Source organism: Heterocephalus glaber, unplaced genomic scaffold, assembly GCF_053883595.1.
Source record: "Heterocephalus glaber isolate CG9 unplaced genomic scaffold, H.glaber_assembly_v1.0 deba00001509, whole genome shotgun sequence".
Lineage (NCBI taxonomy): Eukaryota > Metazoa > Chordata > Mammalia > Rodentia > Bathyergidae > Heterocephalus > Heterocephalus glaber.
In genome coordinates, this window is record NW_028258325.1 from 43095585 (window position 1) to 43111666 (window position 16082).

At 36.6% G+C, this 16082-nt stretch overlaps 1 protein-coding gene across 7 annotated transcripts in view; it reads right to left on the reverse strand.

The window, feature by feature from the left end:
• Nucleotides 1–16082, reverse strand: part of Scfd2 (sec1 family domain containing 2) — a 545604-nt gene that overhangs the window by 437619 nt on the left and 91903 nt on the right. For 6 of the 7 annotated variants that reach the window (XM_087187636.1, XM_087187635.1, XM_087187637.1 and 3 more), the window contains exon 3: nucleotides 13386–13546. In XM_087187636.1, the coding sequence (XP_087043762.1) occupies nucleotides 13386–13546 (161 nt within the window). The remainder of the gene's footprint in view (nucleotides 1–13385; nucleotides 13547–16082) is intronic. The other variant, XM_004849721.4, reaches the window with a different exon arrangement.

The window sequence follows — 16082 nt, forward strand, 5'->3', positions numbered from 1 at the left end:
CAGAAATCCAGAGGATCATCAATACCAACTTCGAGAACATATACACCAATAAGATGGAAAATACAGAATAAATGGACAGATTCGTACATACCTATGAATTACCAAAGTAGAACAAAGAAGAACTAAAAATTCTAAACAACTCAATATGAATCAATGAGGTTGAAAATGTAATTAAAAAATTACCAACTAAGAAAAGCTCAGGTCCTGATGGCTTCACTGCTGAATTCTACAAGACATTTAGAGAGGAACTACTGCCGCTACTGTTCAAACTCTTCAATGAAATTGAAAGGGAAGCAATACTCCCAAATTCATTCCTGGAAGCAAGCACCACCTTGATTGACAAAGCAGAGAAAGAACCAAACAAAAAAAGAACTATAGGCCAATCTCACTAATGAACACAGAAGCAAAAATGCTTAATGAGATACTGGCAAATAGAATACAGAAGATCATCAAGAAGATCATATACCCTGACAAAGTGGGATTCATCCCAGGGATGCAAGGATGGTTCAACATACACAAATCAATAAATGTAATACACTACATCAATAGAGACAAGGACAAAAACCATATGATCATCTCCATAGATGCAGAAAAAGCATTTGACAAAATCCAACACACATTTATGATAAAAACTCCTCAAAAAATTGGAATAGATGGTCTCTACCTCAATCTGATAAAAAGCATCTATGAAAAACCAAAAGCCAATATCATAAATGGTCAAAAACTGAAAGCCTTCACACTAAAATCAGGAACAAGACAAGGATATCCATTATCACCACTCTTGTTCAATATAGTTTTGGAAACATTAGCCATGGCAATTAGACAAGAGAAAGAAATAAAAGGAATAAAGATAGGAAAAGAAGAAGTCAAATTGTCATTATTTTCAGATGGCATAATATTCTATATAGAAGACCCTCAAGAACTCCATCAAAGTCTTCTAGACTTAATAACCAAATTCAGTCAAGTAGCTGGATACAAGGTCAACACACAAAAATCAATAGCTTTCTTCTACACAAACAACAGACTCACTGAGAGAGAAATAGGACAAATAATTCCTTTCACATTAGCATCTAAAAATCTGAAATACCTAGGAATCAACCTAACAAAAGAAATCAAAGACCTCTTCTCTGAAAACTATGGCACTCTGAAAAGAGAGATTGAAGATGATATCAGAGAATGAACAGACATCCCCTGCTCCTGGGTAGGAAGGATCAATATAGTGAAAACGGCCATACTTCCAAAATTGCTATATAGATTCAATGCAGTTCAAATTGAGATACCAGCAGCATACTTCACGGACCTTGAGAAAACAATCCAAAAATTCATTTGGAACAACAGGACACCCAGAATATCTAAAGCAATTCTAGGTAACAGAGACATGGCAGCGGGTATCACAATCCCCAACTTGAAACTATACTACAAAGCTACTGTGATAAAAACAGCATGGTACTGGCAAAGAAACAGACCTGAGGACCAGTGGAACAGATTAGAAGATGCAGAAACAATTCCAGACACACTCAGTCATCTCATCTTCAATAAAGGAGCCAAATACCCTCACTGGAGGAAAGATAGTCTCTTTAAGAAATGGTGCTGGAAAAATTGGATTTCAACTTGCTAAAGATTAAAACTAGACCTATACTTCTCACCATGCTAAAATCGAAATGGATTAAAGATCTAAATATTAAAATAGAAACTCTGAACCAGTTGGAACAGAGGTTAGGTAGAACCCTTGAAGACATCGGTGTAGGAAAAGATTTTATGAACAAAACCTCAGTTGCCTGTGAACTAGCACAAACAATCAACAAGTGGGATCTCTTATTAAAAAGCTTCTGCACAGCAAGAGAAACCACCAGCAGTGTGAAGAGACAACCCACAATGTGGGAAAAAATCTTTACCTGCTCTTCCTCAGAGAAAGGTCTACTAACCCAAATCTATAAAGAACTTAAAAAGATCAGACCTCCCAAATTTAATGACCCAATTCGAAAATGGGCATCTGAAATGAACAGACATTTCTCAGACAGGAAGTAGAAATAGCGAATAAATACAGGAAAAAATGGTCAACATCACTGGTCATTTGAGAGATGCAAATGAAAACAATGCTGAGATTCCACCTCACTCCAGAAAGAATGACTGCTATCATGAAATCAACCAATAGCAAATGCCGGCGGGGCTTGGAGAAACAGTAATCCTCATGGCTGATACTGACAGAGGAGCTGAGAGGCTCTATGCATTGTTCCAAAGTAATGCCTAAGGAGATTTAACTGACCTCGATAGATAGCAAGAGGTTCATACTGATTGATATGTCTCACTTTAACTTGGTCTTAAACACCCAGCAGAAAAGCATAACCAAAAGAGGTACAAAATAATGTCATAGTAATAAAGCTAGATGTAAAAAGGGGCTGCGGTCATTGATCCCTTCTGGCAGTTTCCAGCTCTACCAGTAGCTAACCATGATTATGGATCATTAGAAAAAAACTATGGTAAAATCTATAAGAGCTCAGCTAGAGTTTTATATTTCTTAGTGAAGCTTGTTCTTCAAATTGTCTCTTTTCTTACAACTGAAACTAGAGAGACTTATGACAAAGTATCAGACTTATAGATAACCTCTTATTAATTAAAGAATCTAAGAGTCAGCAGGTTACAATCACTATTTCTATTTCTAAGTGTGACTTTCTCCCCAACCTGCCCTTTCGTTCTAGTGTGCTCATGCTTAGATTATGCTCTAATTTCTTTAAAGTTTTGTTTATTCTTGCCTAGAGGCTACCAAACTCCAAACAGTCATACAAATGGAACCAGTGACAAATGTGCTAGACTTCTTTTACCGGGATCCACCAGATCGACCTTTTCAACAACTCATAACTGCTAAACTATACAATATGACTTCTATGTTGGCTTCTGAAGTCCCCTAGACCTTCTCCTTATTCAATTTGTGGGAGGCTATTACTACTTCCTCCCAGTGGAGACCCTAGTTGGCTATATTCATAGCAATCCTGCTGACCTTATAATTTGGCCCAAGTAGTAACTGTTTCTCTGGCTTTGTCTCCTACTGACTCAAAGCTATATGGCTACCAAGATGACAATTCCTGGCACCTATCAAGGGCCTTTAGATAGACTCTGCGGAGTAACTCTAACTGCTGATCACAACTACAACCCTCTTCAGCTGGAAGTAGCCAAAACTGTCTTTGCCCTTTGCCCCCTCATAGCAGTTAGGGCTACTTCTTCAGAGGGGGTAATATTATAGATAGGTAAGTTAATTAGATAGCTTGTTGGCAGGTAGACAGGGCCAAGGCCTCAGCCCTCCAGGAGCCAACACAGCAAGGAACCAACATAGAGAACAACTGAGGCACATTCACTGGTTAACATTATAAAAAGGAAAAGAAGTACTACTTACCCTAGAGATAGATAACAGTGATTGATATTCTAAATGGGAAATTCTTGTATGTGACTTGTCTTCCCATTTGATCCCCATTTAATCAATATTACCTGGGTGACTGTAATTATAATATTATTGGTTGGTCATGGTTTTGTCCCAGCTCTTGCCCACCTTGTAAATTTCCATTGGGTCTTACAGTTTTGTCCCACTTTGTACCCACCTCACTAAATGGCTTTGCTGTATAAAACATCTTTGAAAAGTGGGGTGGGCGGGCAATCCACTTTCCGGTCCTCCTTCTGTCTCTCTTAGGCAGAAGCTTTCTTTCTCCCAATAAATTATTCCTACTCTAAAAAAAAAAAAAAAAGGAAGAAAGAAAGACTAGCCCTTCGCTGCAGAGGAGCCCAAGGTACGGAGTAGCATGTGGGCCATCTGGTGACCCCTCCCCTTCACGGCGGAGGAGCGGATGCACACACATCCCCACCACCACTGGGCCAAGCCAACACTTGGATCCACACCACGGAGGGCCAGTGGGTCAGAAAAGACATTGATCTCAGCTCCAGAAGATAGAACAGAAGTGAACAAGAGAAAGAGGGCTTCTCTGAGGCTCCTAGATGAAAATTGAAGCCCACGGGAAAAGTGAAGAAAATCTCTGCAATAAAGGCACACCAGACCACTGTAGTTGGTAAGTTGGAGGGATCACCACCTCCCATAGGAACCTGGACTATCTTCAGGTGAAGGGCAGCTGGAACCTGCAGAAAAACCTTGCAGAGTTCAACTCAGCAGGAGTTCTGAGAGCTCAACTTGGGCCTTGAAGGCAGAAATCAGCCTGAACCTCAGGGGACAACTGTTGGTTTGCTGAGATCAAATGAATTAGATCTGCACACTCCTGCCCACACTGTCTATAGTGACAGCACAGACACATCCTGAAGGAGGCCCTTTATTTTTATTTTTTATTTTCAAACTAATTTTTTCTCTTATTTTTAATATTTTTTCTAATTTTTATCTATTCTTTTCTCTTCAAATTTTTCCCCTTATTTTATCTTCTTTTCTTTCTCTTTCTCTTATGCTCTCTCTCTCTCCCACCTTGTTCTTCATTTCTCTCCCTTTTTATTCCTATTCCTGTCCTAATTTGAATTTCTTTTTTTCTTAATTTTTCTTTTCTATTTCCTTCTCTCAATTCTCATTAGTTTTTTTGTTTTGGGGGGTTTTTTTTGGTACCAGGGATCGAACTCAGGTCCTTGCACTTGTGCAGCAGGCAGCAAAAGCACTGAGCTAAATCCCCGGCCCAGATTGTCATTAGTTTTAAAGGAAAGTGAATATAGTTTCTAGCCTCCCTATTCCTGTTAGGTTGTTCTGTTCTCATCTTTGTTCTTTCATTCCCTCTTTTCTGCTTGTCTTCAACAGTTTCTTAGAGTTTGTGTGATCTTCCTGTGTCCTCTGGCCTCACTGCTAACCGTTCCCTATCCTTCTATCCCTCCCTCCCCAGCTCCTTCTAAATCTCCATCCTAAAGGGTAAAATTGCTATATTGAAGACTTTATTCACTATAGACATATTTTGAGCTGGTCCTCGATTTTGATTTAATTCACATGTTTAAAAGTGATAGATTAAAAACTACCACAAATTGTTATTTTCTAAACTGTGCTTGATGTTACTGTTGTTGCTGATTGTCTCACTTCGACTAACTCATCAACAAAAGAAAAAGGCTTGCAGAATGGATTAAGAAGCTAACTCCAACAATATGCTGTATACAAGAAACATACTTAGTTCAAAATGAAATTCATAAACTGAAAGTAAAAGGATGGAAAACAGGTCTCCATGCAACAGGAGCCTAGGAAAAAGTGGGGGTAGCTACCTTATTTGCAAACAAAATAGATTTCAAACCAAAACTAATTAAGAGAGACAAAGAAGGCCACTACATCCTTGTAAAGGGAACAATCCAAGAGGAAGAGATGACAATCATAAATATATATGCATCAAATACTAATGCCCCCAACTATACAAAACAAATATTAATGGACATGAAGAACCAAATAAGCAATAATACAATTGTAGTGGGGGACCTCAATACACCACTGTCACAAATAGACAGATAATCTAGACAAAAAATTAACAACGAAATAATAGAACTGAAACAAGCTTTTGAAAAAATGGACTTAATAGATGTCTACAGAGTGGTCCACCCCACAAAATCAGAATATACATTCTTTTCAGTTGTACAAGGGTCATTCTCCAAAACAGACCACACGCTAGCTCATAGAAAATGTTTAACTAAATACAAAGGAATTGAAGTTATCCCCTGTATGTTATCAGATCACAGTGCAATTAAACTGTAGATCAACAGCATAAGAATCTGCAAGAACTGCACAAACACATGGAAATTGAATAACACCCTCCTGGGGTTATTCTGTGACCAATGGGTCACAGGGGAAATTAAAGAAGAAATTAGACAGTTTCTACAATTAAATGATAATGCTAATACAACATACAGGAATCTATGGGACAAAATGAAAGCAGTTCTATGGGGGAAATTCATAGCATTAAATGCCCATATTAGGAAAACAGAGCGAGCTAAAATAAACAACCTAATACTGAACCTTAAGCTCCTGGAAAAAGAAGAGCAAGACTAACCCAAAGCTCATACAAGGGAGGAAATATAAAGATAAGAGCAGAAATCAATGCAGTGGACACTAAGAGAACAATACAAAAAAAAATGAATCAAAGAGTTGGTTTTTTGAAAGAATAAATAAAACTGATAAACCCTTAGCCAACCTTATTCAAAAAAAGGAAAGAAAAGGCTCAAATTCATGCAATTAGGAATGAAAAAGGTGAAGTCACAACAGATCCATCAGAAATCCAGAGGATCATTAATACCTACTTTGAGAACCTATACTTCAATAAAATGGAAAATACAGAAGAAATGGACAGATACCTAGATACATATGAACTATCAAAGTTAAACGAAAAAGATATAAAAAGTCTAAACACCCTAATTACAACCAGTGAAACTGAAAATGTAATTAAAACTTTACCAACAAAGAAAAGCCCAGGTCCTGATGGCTTCACTGCTGAATTCTACAAGACATTTAGAGAAGATCTATTGCCACTACTTTTTAAACTCTTCAATGAAATTGAAAGGGAAGCAATACTTCCAAATTCATTCCGGGAAGCAAGTGTTACTTTGATCCCCAAACTAGGGAAAGACCCAACCAAAAAAGAGAACTACAGGCCAATCTCCCTCATGAACATAGATGCAAAAATCCTCAACAAGATACTGGCAAACAGAATACAGAAGGTCATCAAGAAGATCATACACCCTGACCTAATGGGACTTATCCCAGGGATGCAAGGATGGTTCAACATACATAAATCAATAAACGTAATACACTAAATTAATAGAGTCAAGGACAAAAACCATATGATCATCTCAATAGACGCAGAAAAAGCATTCAACAAAATCCAACACCCATTCATGATAAAAAAAACTCTAGGGAAAATTGAAATAGATGGTCTTTATCTCAAGCTAATATAGGCTATCTATGAAAAACCAACAGTCAAAATCATACTAAATGGTCAAAAACTGAAAATTTTCATGCTAAAATCAGGAAAAGGACAAGGATGTCCACTATCACCACTCCTGTTCAATATAGTTCTGGAAACATTAGCCACAGCTATTAGACAAGAGAAAGAAATAAAAGGAATAAAGGTTGGAAAGGAAGAAGTTAAACTATCATTATTTGCTGACGATATGATGCTCCACATAGAAGACCCAAAAAATTCTGTCAAAATACTTCTAGACTTAATTGACAGATTCAGTAAAGTAGCTGAATACAAGGTAAACACTCAAAAATCAATAGCCTTCTTGTACACAAATAACTGACTCACTGAGAGAGAAATTATGGAAATAATTCCTTTCACAATAGCATTCAAAAACATGAAATATGTAGGAATCAGTCTAACAAAGGAGAAAAAAGACCTCTACACTGAAAACTACAGCACTCTGAAAAAACAGATCGAAGAGGGTATAAGAAAATGGAAAGACATCCCTTGCTCCTGAGTAGGAAGAATCAACATAGTGAAAATGGCCATATTTCCAAAACTGCTATATAGATTTAATGCAATGCTGATTGAAATCCCAACAGTATATTTCACAGAACTAGAGAAAACAATCCAAAAATTCATTTGGAACCAGAAGACACCTAGAATAGCAAAAGCAATTCTAGGCAACAGAGACATGCCAGGGGGTATCACAATCCCCAACTTGAAATTATATTACAAAGCTACTGTGATGAAAACAGCACGGTACTGGCAAAGAAAGAGACTCAAAGATCAGTGGAATAGATTAGAAGATACAAAAACAACTCCAGACATACCCAGCTACCTCATCTTTGACAAAGGAGCCAAGCATCCTCACTGAAGGAAAGATAGCCTCTTTAATAAATGGTGTTGGAAAAACTGGATTTCAACCTGCCAAAGATTAAAACTAGACCCCTATCTTTCACCAAGCACTAAACTAAAATCGAAGTGGATTAAAGATCTAAATATTAAAACAGAAACACTTAACTTGCTGGACGGGTAAGGTAGAACTCTCAAAGACATTGGCATAGGAAATGATTTTATGAACAAAACCTCAGTAGCATGGGAACTTGCACAAAGAATCAACAACTGGGATCTCATCTTATTAAAAAGCTTCTGCACTGCAAGAGAAACCACCAACAGAGCTAAGAGACAACCTACAATTTTTACCAGCTGTTCCTCAGACAAAGGACTACTATCTAGAATATATAAAAGACCTCAAAAAAATCAGACCCCCCAAATATAAAAACCCGACTCAAAAATGGGCATCTGAAATGAACAGCCATTTCTCAGACAAATGGTAAAAGCAGCTGATAAATATATGAAAAAATGTTCACCATCACTGGTCTTTCAAAAGGTACAAATGAAAACAACTCTGACATTACACCTCACCCCAGAAAGAATGGTAGCTATCAAGAAATCATCCAATAACAAATGCTGCCGGGAGTGTGGGGAGAAAGGAACCCTTCTCCATTGTTGGTGGGAGTGGAGACTCGTGCAACCACTGTGGAAATCAGTGTGGAGATACCTCAAACAACTAGTGCCAGAGGTCCCATTTGACCCAGCTATTCCCCTGCTGAGTATCTTCCCCCCAAAATTAAAAGAATCATACCACAGCAATATATGTGCACCCATGTTTATAGCAGCACAGTTTGTAATAGCTAAAGCTTGGAAACAGCCCAAGTCCCCATCAACTGGAAACTGGATAAAGAAGAGGTGGGGGTTTTTTTATATAAAATGGAGTACTATTCAGCCATAAAGAATGAGAAACTAGAGACATTATTGCTAAATGGATGCATATCGAGGCTATATTCTTAAGTGAAATAAATATGACACATGTGTGTAAATACTGAATAGTTTCTCTAGTGTGAGAAACTGATAGTGTAAATAAAGTTCAAATGATATAATTGATAATGTGAAATAGGAAGAAAAGGTCTAACGGAGTTGGGGAAGTGGGAAGGGTAGGGGAAAGGAAAGATGGGAAAAGAATAAATATGAAAAGAGGAAAAAATGAAAACAAAGTCTCTGTAAATAGGAAAGGGTGGAGGGGGTGAAGGGAGAACAGGGAAATGGGGAAAAAATAAGAACTAAGATACATCATATAAGGGTACAAGATCCCAAAAATGAATGTAACTGTATTTTATACCTAAAATGTACCAATAAAGTTAAAGAAAGAAAAGAAAACGAAAGAAAGACTGTATTATTAGAAGGTAGATGGTCTGGGGATTTAGCGGAGTGGTTCTTCCACCTGCCTTGCAAGCACAAGGTCCTAAGTTCAATCCCTGGTACTAAAACAAAAAAGGTAGAGATTCAGCAGAAATCCTACAAAAATAAAAGTGAAGAGGAAAGAATGAACTAGTTCTTTTTCCAGAAATGAAAAGAGAAGGAAAACCATCGAATTTGTTGTTTGTGTTGATTTCACTCTGATCAAGGAATCTTATTATAATTTGGTTTCGTCTGAAGATTTTCTCTTAGAGAATATAACCACAACACATCAATTCCTATCTGCTTCAAAGTCACAAACTTCACACTGCTTGAAGCTTTCATCCTCTTGCAAATTCCAGAAAATAGATATTTTCCCTATTTTTATGGATAAATAATTTGAAGTTTGGCTGATAAATAGCAAAGTATGACTGAACACTAGATATTGATGACACTGTACTCTATCTAAATCAGGAAGCCCTAAAATAACAGAAACAAAGATATACAGGAAAAGAGTAATAGTCTAGAAGTGGCAAGAAGGATAAGGACAAAGAAGTCAAGAAGGACAAGGACAAAGAATTCAAGAAGGATAAGAACAAAGAAAAATGTCCTTATATTTAGTGCTTTGGGAGACTTTTCAGTAAAAACAGGTTAGTAGCCAGATTGCAACAGATTAACAACCAATAAAATAATAAAGAACTAGGGCCATCAAGCACAAAAAACTTTGAAGAAATATGCCTGTAAAAGAAAAGACAGTATCATAAAGAGATCTGCTTCATTTCAACCCTAATAGGACTTTTTGCAACAAATTAAATACTGTCCCTTCTGCAAAAAGCTATAGTTCAAACCAATAAAGATCCCTCAACCACAATGGTACTCCAGAGAAAGAGTCTCCATAAAATGTACCAGACTCTGAGATGGCATCTTCTATTCATTTATTCTCGGAGCGTCCACTTTGGATTCAAACAAATGGAATTCCTGGGGACTATTTATTTTTTACTTTCAGAATACATTTTTCATTAGGAATGCCAATGGGAAAAATACAATTCACTTTCAGTGTTTTAAAATCACTTTTCTGGAACATATCTACTTAACTGACAATTTAATAACAAGCTCTCAGAAAGACTGCATATGTTTATATATTCAATGATAAAATGAGTTTTTTCTGCATTTTAGCCATTAAACTTTTATTATTTAAGAGAATAGTGTTTGCTTCTCTTGGTACTCATAATGTTTTAATATTAATTTAGCTTGTGCTGAAAAGTTTTATATATAAAATCTGAGGTTTCAAACATAAGATCCCACTCACTGAATTTAAACACGAAGATCCTCAGTCTAGAATTAAAATCTGTTTAATGTCTCAAAAATACCAGAAGCCTCTATCACAGTCAGAAAATGTATACTTTTGTAAAACTAACAGCAGGAGTTAGGGAAACAGTACATAGTTTAAAGTACATTTCATATTTTTAAACACTACTAGAAAAGGCATTCCAGCCACTTAGGAGACCAGAGAATGATTTTTAAATGATAAGCTATGTAATAGGCATCAATGTATTAAATTATGTTTAAAACTTACAGCTCCCTTTCTTATTATTCATGGTTATGTATCTGTATATAGAAATGAGACACACAAGAAATTCTTGATAATGATTTGAAGGATAAATGGGTAGTCACACAGTTTTGTTTTTTACTAAACTGTAGTTGACATAAGGATAGAGTGGGAGTTAATCTTACTAACAGTCATTGGCTACCCCCCCACACACTATGTCTGGAGTTCTAAGATAAAGAAAACCACTTTATGTAATTTTTTTTCTTTTGGTTGAAAGAAAACGCAAACATTTAAATTTGAATTCCTCATACAGTTGTCTTTTCCAAATTTTTTTGGCCCTGATTATTTTTAAAAGATACAGCAGTTTAGAAATGTAAAGTTTGTTAATCTTTCAGAAGTCCTATATTGAGCAATAAAAATTAATGTTCTGTGGCAGTATCATAAGGTTATATTATCAAAATACAATATAAATTAACCTTATCATCAAGACTCTTGGTGCATTCCTACTTTTCTTCATTCGTGATATGAACTGGTTCTTCTCAGCATACTTAGGAATGAAGAACTGTGTAAAGTAAACATACTTGTGAGTAACGTAGACCTAGAACTGTAGAAAGAAAAGGGAGGGAGGAGAAAGGAGATGGTAAAAAAGAGAAAAGAGAAGGAAGGAAGGAAGGAAGGAAGGAAGGAAGGAAGGAAGGAAGGAAGGAAGGGAGAGAGGGAGGGAGGAGAGAACTTCAAGAATTAATAGTCAAATGCCAGAATGGCTTCTGTTATAGTGTGGCTATGAAATGTTTCCCAAAGGACAGGTGCTAAAGGCTTGGTTGGCAGCAGCTGATGACATCAGCAGGAGGTAGGTAGTGGAAACTTTAGGAGGTGAGACCTAGTTAGAGGATGTAGGCTATTGTCGGTGTGCCCTTAATGGGTTTAGCTTCCCTAGGCCCTTCCCCTTCTCCATTTTCCTCTTTCTCACTCTTTCATTCTGCCTCCTGTCCACTATGAGGTGAACCATTTTGCTCCACTCCACGCTCTCGAACATCATGCTCTGCTTCACAACAGGCCCAGAAACAATTTAACCCAGTGACAATGAACAGAAACCTCTGAAACCAGGAGCCAAAATAAATCTTTCCTCCTTTAAGTTGATTTTCTCTGGAATTTTGTCACAGTGACAGAAAGCTCACAAAGTCTTAAAGCAGCAACTTTTTTCTACTCTAAAGTAACATGAGAACTTCTGCATTGATTATATGGAATCAGCATGATTTCTTATATAAAGTATATTCTCTGCCATCAGAATGTTTGCATTTGAAATCCAGTTCTACTGTTATCAAGTATATGGCCTTGGGAAAGGTATTTAATTTTTCTCTGGTTCAATTTCTTATCTGAATAATGGAATGATTTAATCCCTCCTATCTCATAGAATTACTACAATGATTAAATAAAATAATGTATGTAAAGAGATAAGACTTGGCACCTTGTAAGTACTCAACAAAAAAGTTATTTTCACTCTTCTTATCATCATTATGTTCCTTCACACTCACATCTATAATCACCTAACACACTAAATCTCATGATTGTTTTTTCATGTTATGACTCTTGTGACATTTTTCCTACTAGGTTCATCCACATTCTTTTACTTTAAATATTCTGTTGTATTTCAACTTGACAGTTTTATTTTGGTATTCATAAGTGATTAGGAACTTAGGCTATATGAATCTCACTGAGAAAAAAATTTCCATTTACTAAAATGTAATAGTATTTAGTGGTAGGTAAGAGAAAAATCTTATTAAAATAGAGAAATAAATTTTTGCAAGTTTCCAGAAATAAATTCTACCTATTAGCCAGATTCAATATCCACATTTAAATATTTTCATCTTTAATTTATTTAATGTATTTAGAACCAAAAAAAAAATATTTCTTTTCTAAAATCTGAATAGTTCTGTGGTTCTTACTTTTTAATCAAAAGCAAAAAGAAAACCCATGTAAAACAAATTGCATTGCAGATATATGCTTCTAATACCAAAGACAAAGCTGAATGCAAAAAACAGTGAAAATGAGAAAAATGAGTTATGTGATCCTCTGGAGAAGAAACAATAATACTCGTATGACTAGAGAATTTGTAGACTACTCTTAAAGGCATGGGGCCAGGCCAGAGCAAATCTGTCTTTCCAGTACCATAGTTCATTCATAATTCAAAACTAATAGAAGCACTTTTATCTCATAGAGGAAAGATGGGAAAGGGAATAGAATTAGACTGGAATTAAAGGAGGTGGTCCAGGGCCGGGATTTAGCTCAGTGGTTCCACTGCCTGCCTCACAAGTGCAAGGTCCCGAGTTCGATCTGAAGAGAGAGAGAGAGAGAGAGAGAGAGAGAGAGAGAAGGGAGGAAGGAAGAAAGGGGTCCAGATTGATTTTCAATAGCTCTAAATTTACAAAGGAACAACAACAACCAAAAAAATCCACACACACACACAAACAAAACCCATTATTTGTTAGCAAGAACTCTCCTAGAGTTCCCAAATTGAATCCAAGAAATGTGGTCATTTTGGTCATAAAAGTGGAAATGTGTGCATATTACTTTCCTATTTTCTCAATAGTGCACAAATGTTTTTTTTATAAATTTACCTACGTATCATGTTGCCGTGGCTTGCCCACAGCTCAGAGCAGGCTTAAATAAGCTTCCTCAGAACCCACCGGGACCCTCCAGGCTGAAGTGACTGAGCTCACCCATGCTCATCTTGATTGGCAGATTTTCTCTGCTTGCTGCTTCCACTAGATGTCTCCGAACCTCCATGACTGCCTCTTTGTGCTTGGTATTCAGTAAGGCTTCCCACAGGGCTTTGGCTGCCAAGTCACTGCAGTAGAACCACAAAAAGAGCTTTAGAATAATTTTTTACTGGAAAGCAAAAGAGTTGAAAGAAAAAAATTTAAATATCCTTTTTGAGCATTAATATAGTCTTTCCTTCTGATAGACCTGAAGTACAAGGATTCATATAAAGAATATCTAATTCATTTAATTGGCACAATATTGAAAACTTAAGGGAATAATAAAATCAAGACAAAAAAGGGAAAAATGGCTATATTGTGCTATTTTATGTGGGAAAAACTATTTGATTAATTTTTTTAAGAGTTTGCACTTAAAAGTATTTAAAGTACAATTTAACATTGCTAGGGTAACAAATGCTATGAAGGCAAAATTAAATGTATGTCTAAAATTACTTTACCAGTGCATATAAGCAACATATCAATTTGAGATATTTTTATCTGAGAAACACAAAACAATCAGTAACGAGAATTCGTGTTGAAAAATTACTCAATAGACTTCCTAACTGTAGGCTTTCCTACTGAATGAAAGCCAGGGCTTGCACTAAGTAACCATGGCCTGAAGTATTCCACTTTGGGCCTTAGACTGGAAGGATAGAACTTACAGAAGCCTTTACAATTAATCATTGATAACAGCCCAAAGCACTGCATTATGCAGGGTCTCATCTGGGCTCACTTTCCAATAGCTCTCTTGTCTCACCCTAAATGACTTGTCCAAATTATAAATGAGTACAGTGTTCTTTCCGGAAGATCTCTGCCATGTTAGTCAAGTATACACATTTGTAATAACATTTTCAAAACTGAATATAAAGAAACAAGGATGACTTCTGTCTCTTTCTAAGGACTTCTTCCTCTTCTTAAAACCCTTCTAACTCTCCTAATACTCAGTAAACAATAGTTTGAAAATGAATGCATATTTAAAATTTAGTTTGAAACTTACATCTATTAAGATATTAATTTAGCTTTAAAATTATACCTAGTAAGATGCATCTTTCAAGGTTGAATTTAAGCTGGAATAAGGAAATTTTGTATTTTAGCACTGAGTTTAACGTCTGGCACATGATAATCTTTCATTAAATAGTAGTTGTTTTTATTATCATCTATTTTTCCATAGTAAACTATCACCGTTGAAACATCTGATCAAAACAGTCATCACTGTACCTCTTGCAACAGTTAATTTCGGTTGTCAACTCAACTGCAGTGAGAGATGATTGGAAAATTGGTAAAACACCCTTCTGGGTTTGTCTGTGAGGATATTCCCAGAGCCAACTGGCATGTGGGTCAGCCAGCTGATAGGCAGATCCAACCTGAATGTGCATGGCTCTGATGGAACAAAATGTGGAAGAAGGAGTCATGTGCATGCTAGATTCTTCTTCAGTGAGCACATTTTTATGCTGCTGTCATCATCCACAGATGTCACACCCTAGCTTCTTCTGTCCTTGAATACAAATTCACACCAGTAACTCTCCAGGGAGCTTCCAGGCCTTCAGCCTTGGACTGGAGCTGCATATTGGTCCTTCTTGTTCTGAGACTTCCAGCTTCTTGAATTGAGCAGCTACTGGTTTTCCTGCCCTACCAACTTGCAGATGGACACTGTGGTACTCTCCAGCCCCTGATCATGTAAATCAATCCTCTTTTATGTTATATACATATTTATTGGTCATGTTGGTCTAGAAAACCCTGGCTTGCACAATTATGCATCTATTATTTTTAAGTTTAGGTAAGCAGGTAAACTACCATATAAGCCAATGGTGGCAAATGTATGGCACATGTTATTTGTTCTTCTTTTAAGACAAAAGATGTTGATGTATGAGTTATTTTTTCCTCTACTAAAACCTCAGAATTCAGGTTTAATTGCAGTATTGGCATTTTGTGATAAATAAGTGGGTTTTGGGTTGTAGTTTGGTTTGTCATCACTGATACATGGCAAGCTCCATGGCTGGTTGGAATATAGATAAAAATAAGCTCTCAATGACTTATGCTCTGGAAAAAGAGGCAGTCATGAAAGCAAAGAAATTACAAAATAAAGTGTGATAAAAGCTACGATCAATGATTGCATAGATTTCTATATAACTTCAACACTGCTGTCTAGTTGGATGGGACTGAGGAAGATTTCTACTGGGAATTACAATTCCAAAGAATCATGAGCTCCAAGAGCAGCCAAGGGAAGGAGTTATAAGTCAATCTAGGAAGGAAAATGGTAAAGAAAGGCTTCAAGAAAAACAGAAAATCTCAGTCACAAAACAAGAGGAATAAAAGGATGTTTCAGAATGTGCAAAGTCCTTGATATATGACACCTAGGACTGTTCTGTTCCCTGGTAAGGTGAAGAGGAGGGGAGGGGTAGTAGAAGGATAAAGAGAAGATGAGAACCACACTGTGAAGGTCCTGCATTCTTTATCAAGTCTTGTGGGCTTTACTCTGAAAGTGTCAGGATGCCAAAGAGTTTGTAATTGATTTCACAGCCTGAGAAGAGCAGCATAACTCAGAGTTTATGAACATTGTCTTCATCAAACGTAGGTCTATTTGCTACAGAGTTTTCAGAGAAACAATTTCTCTAAAGCTCAGCA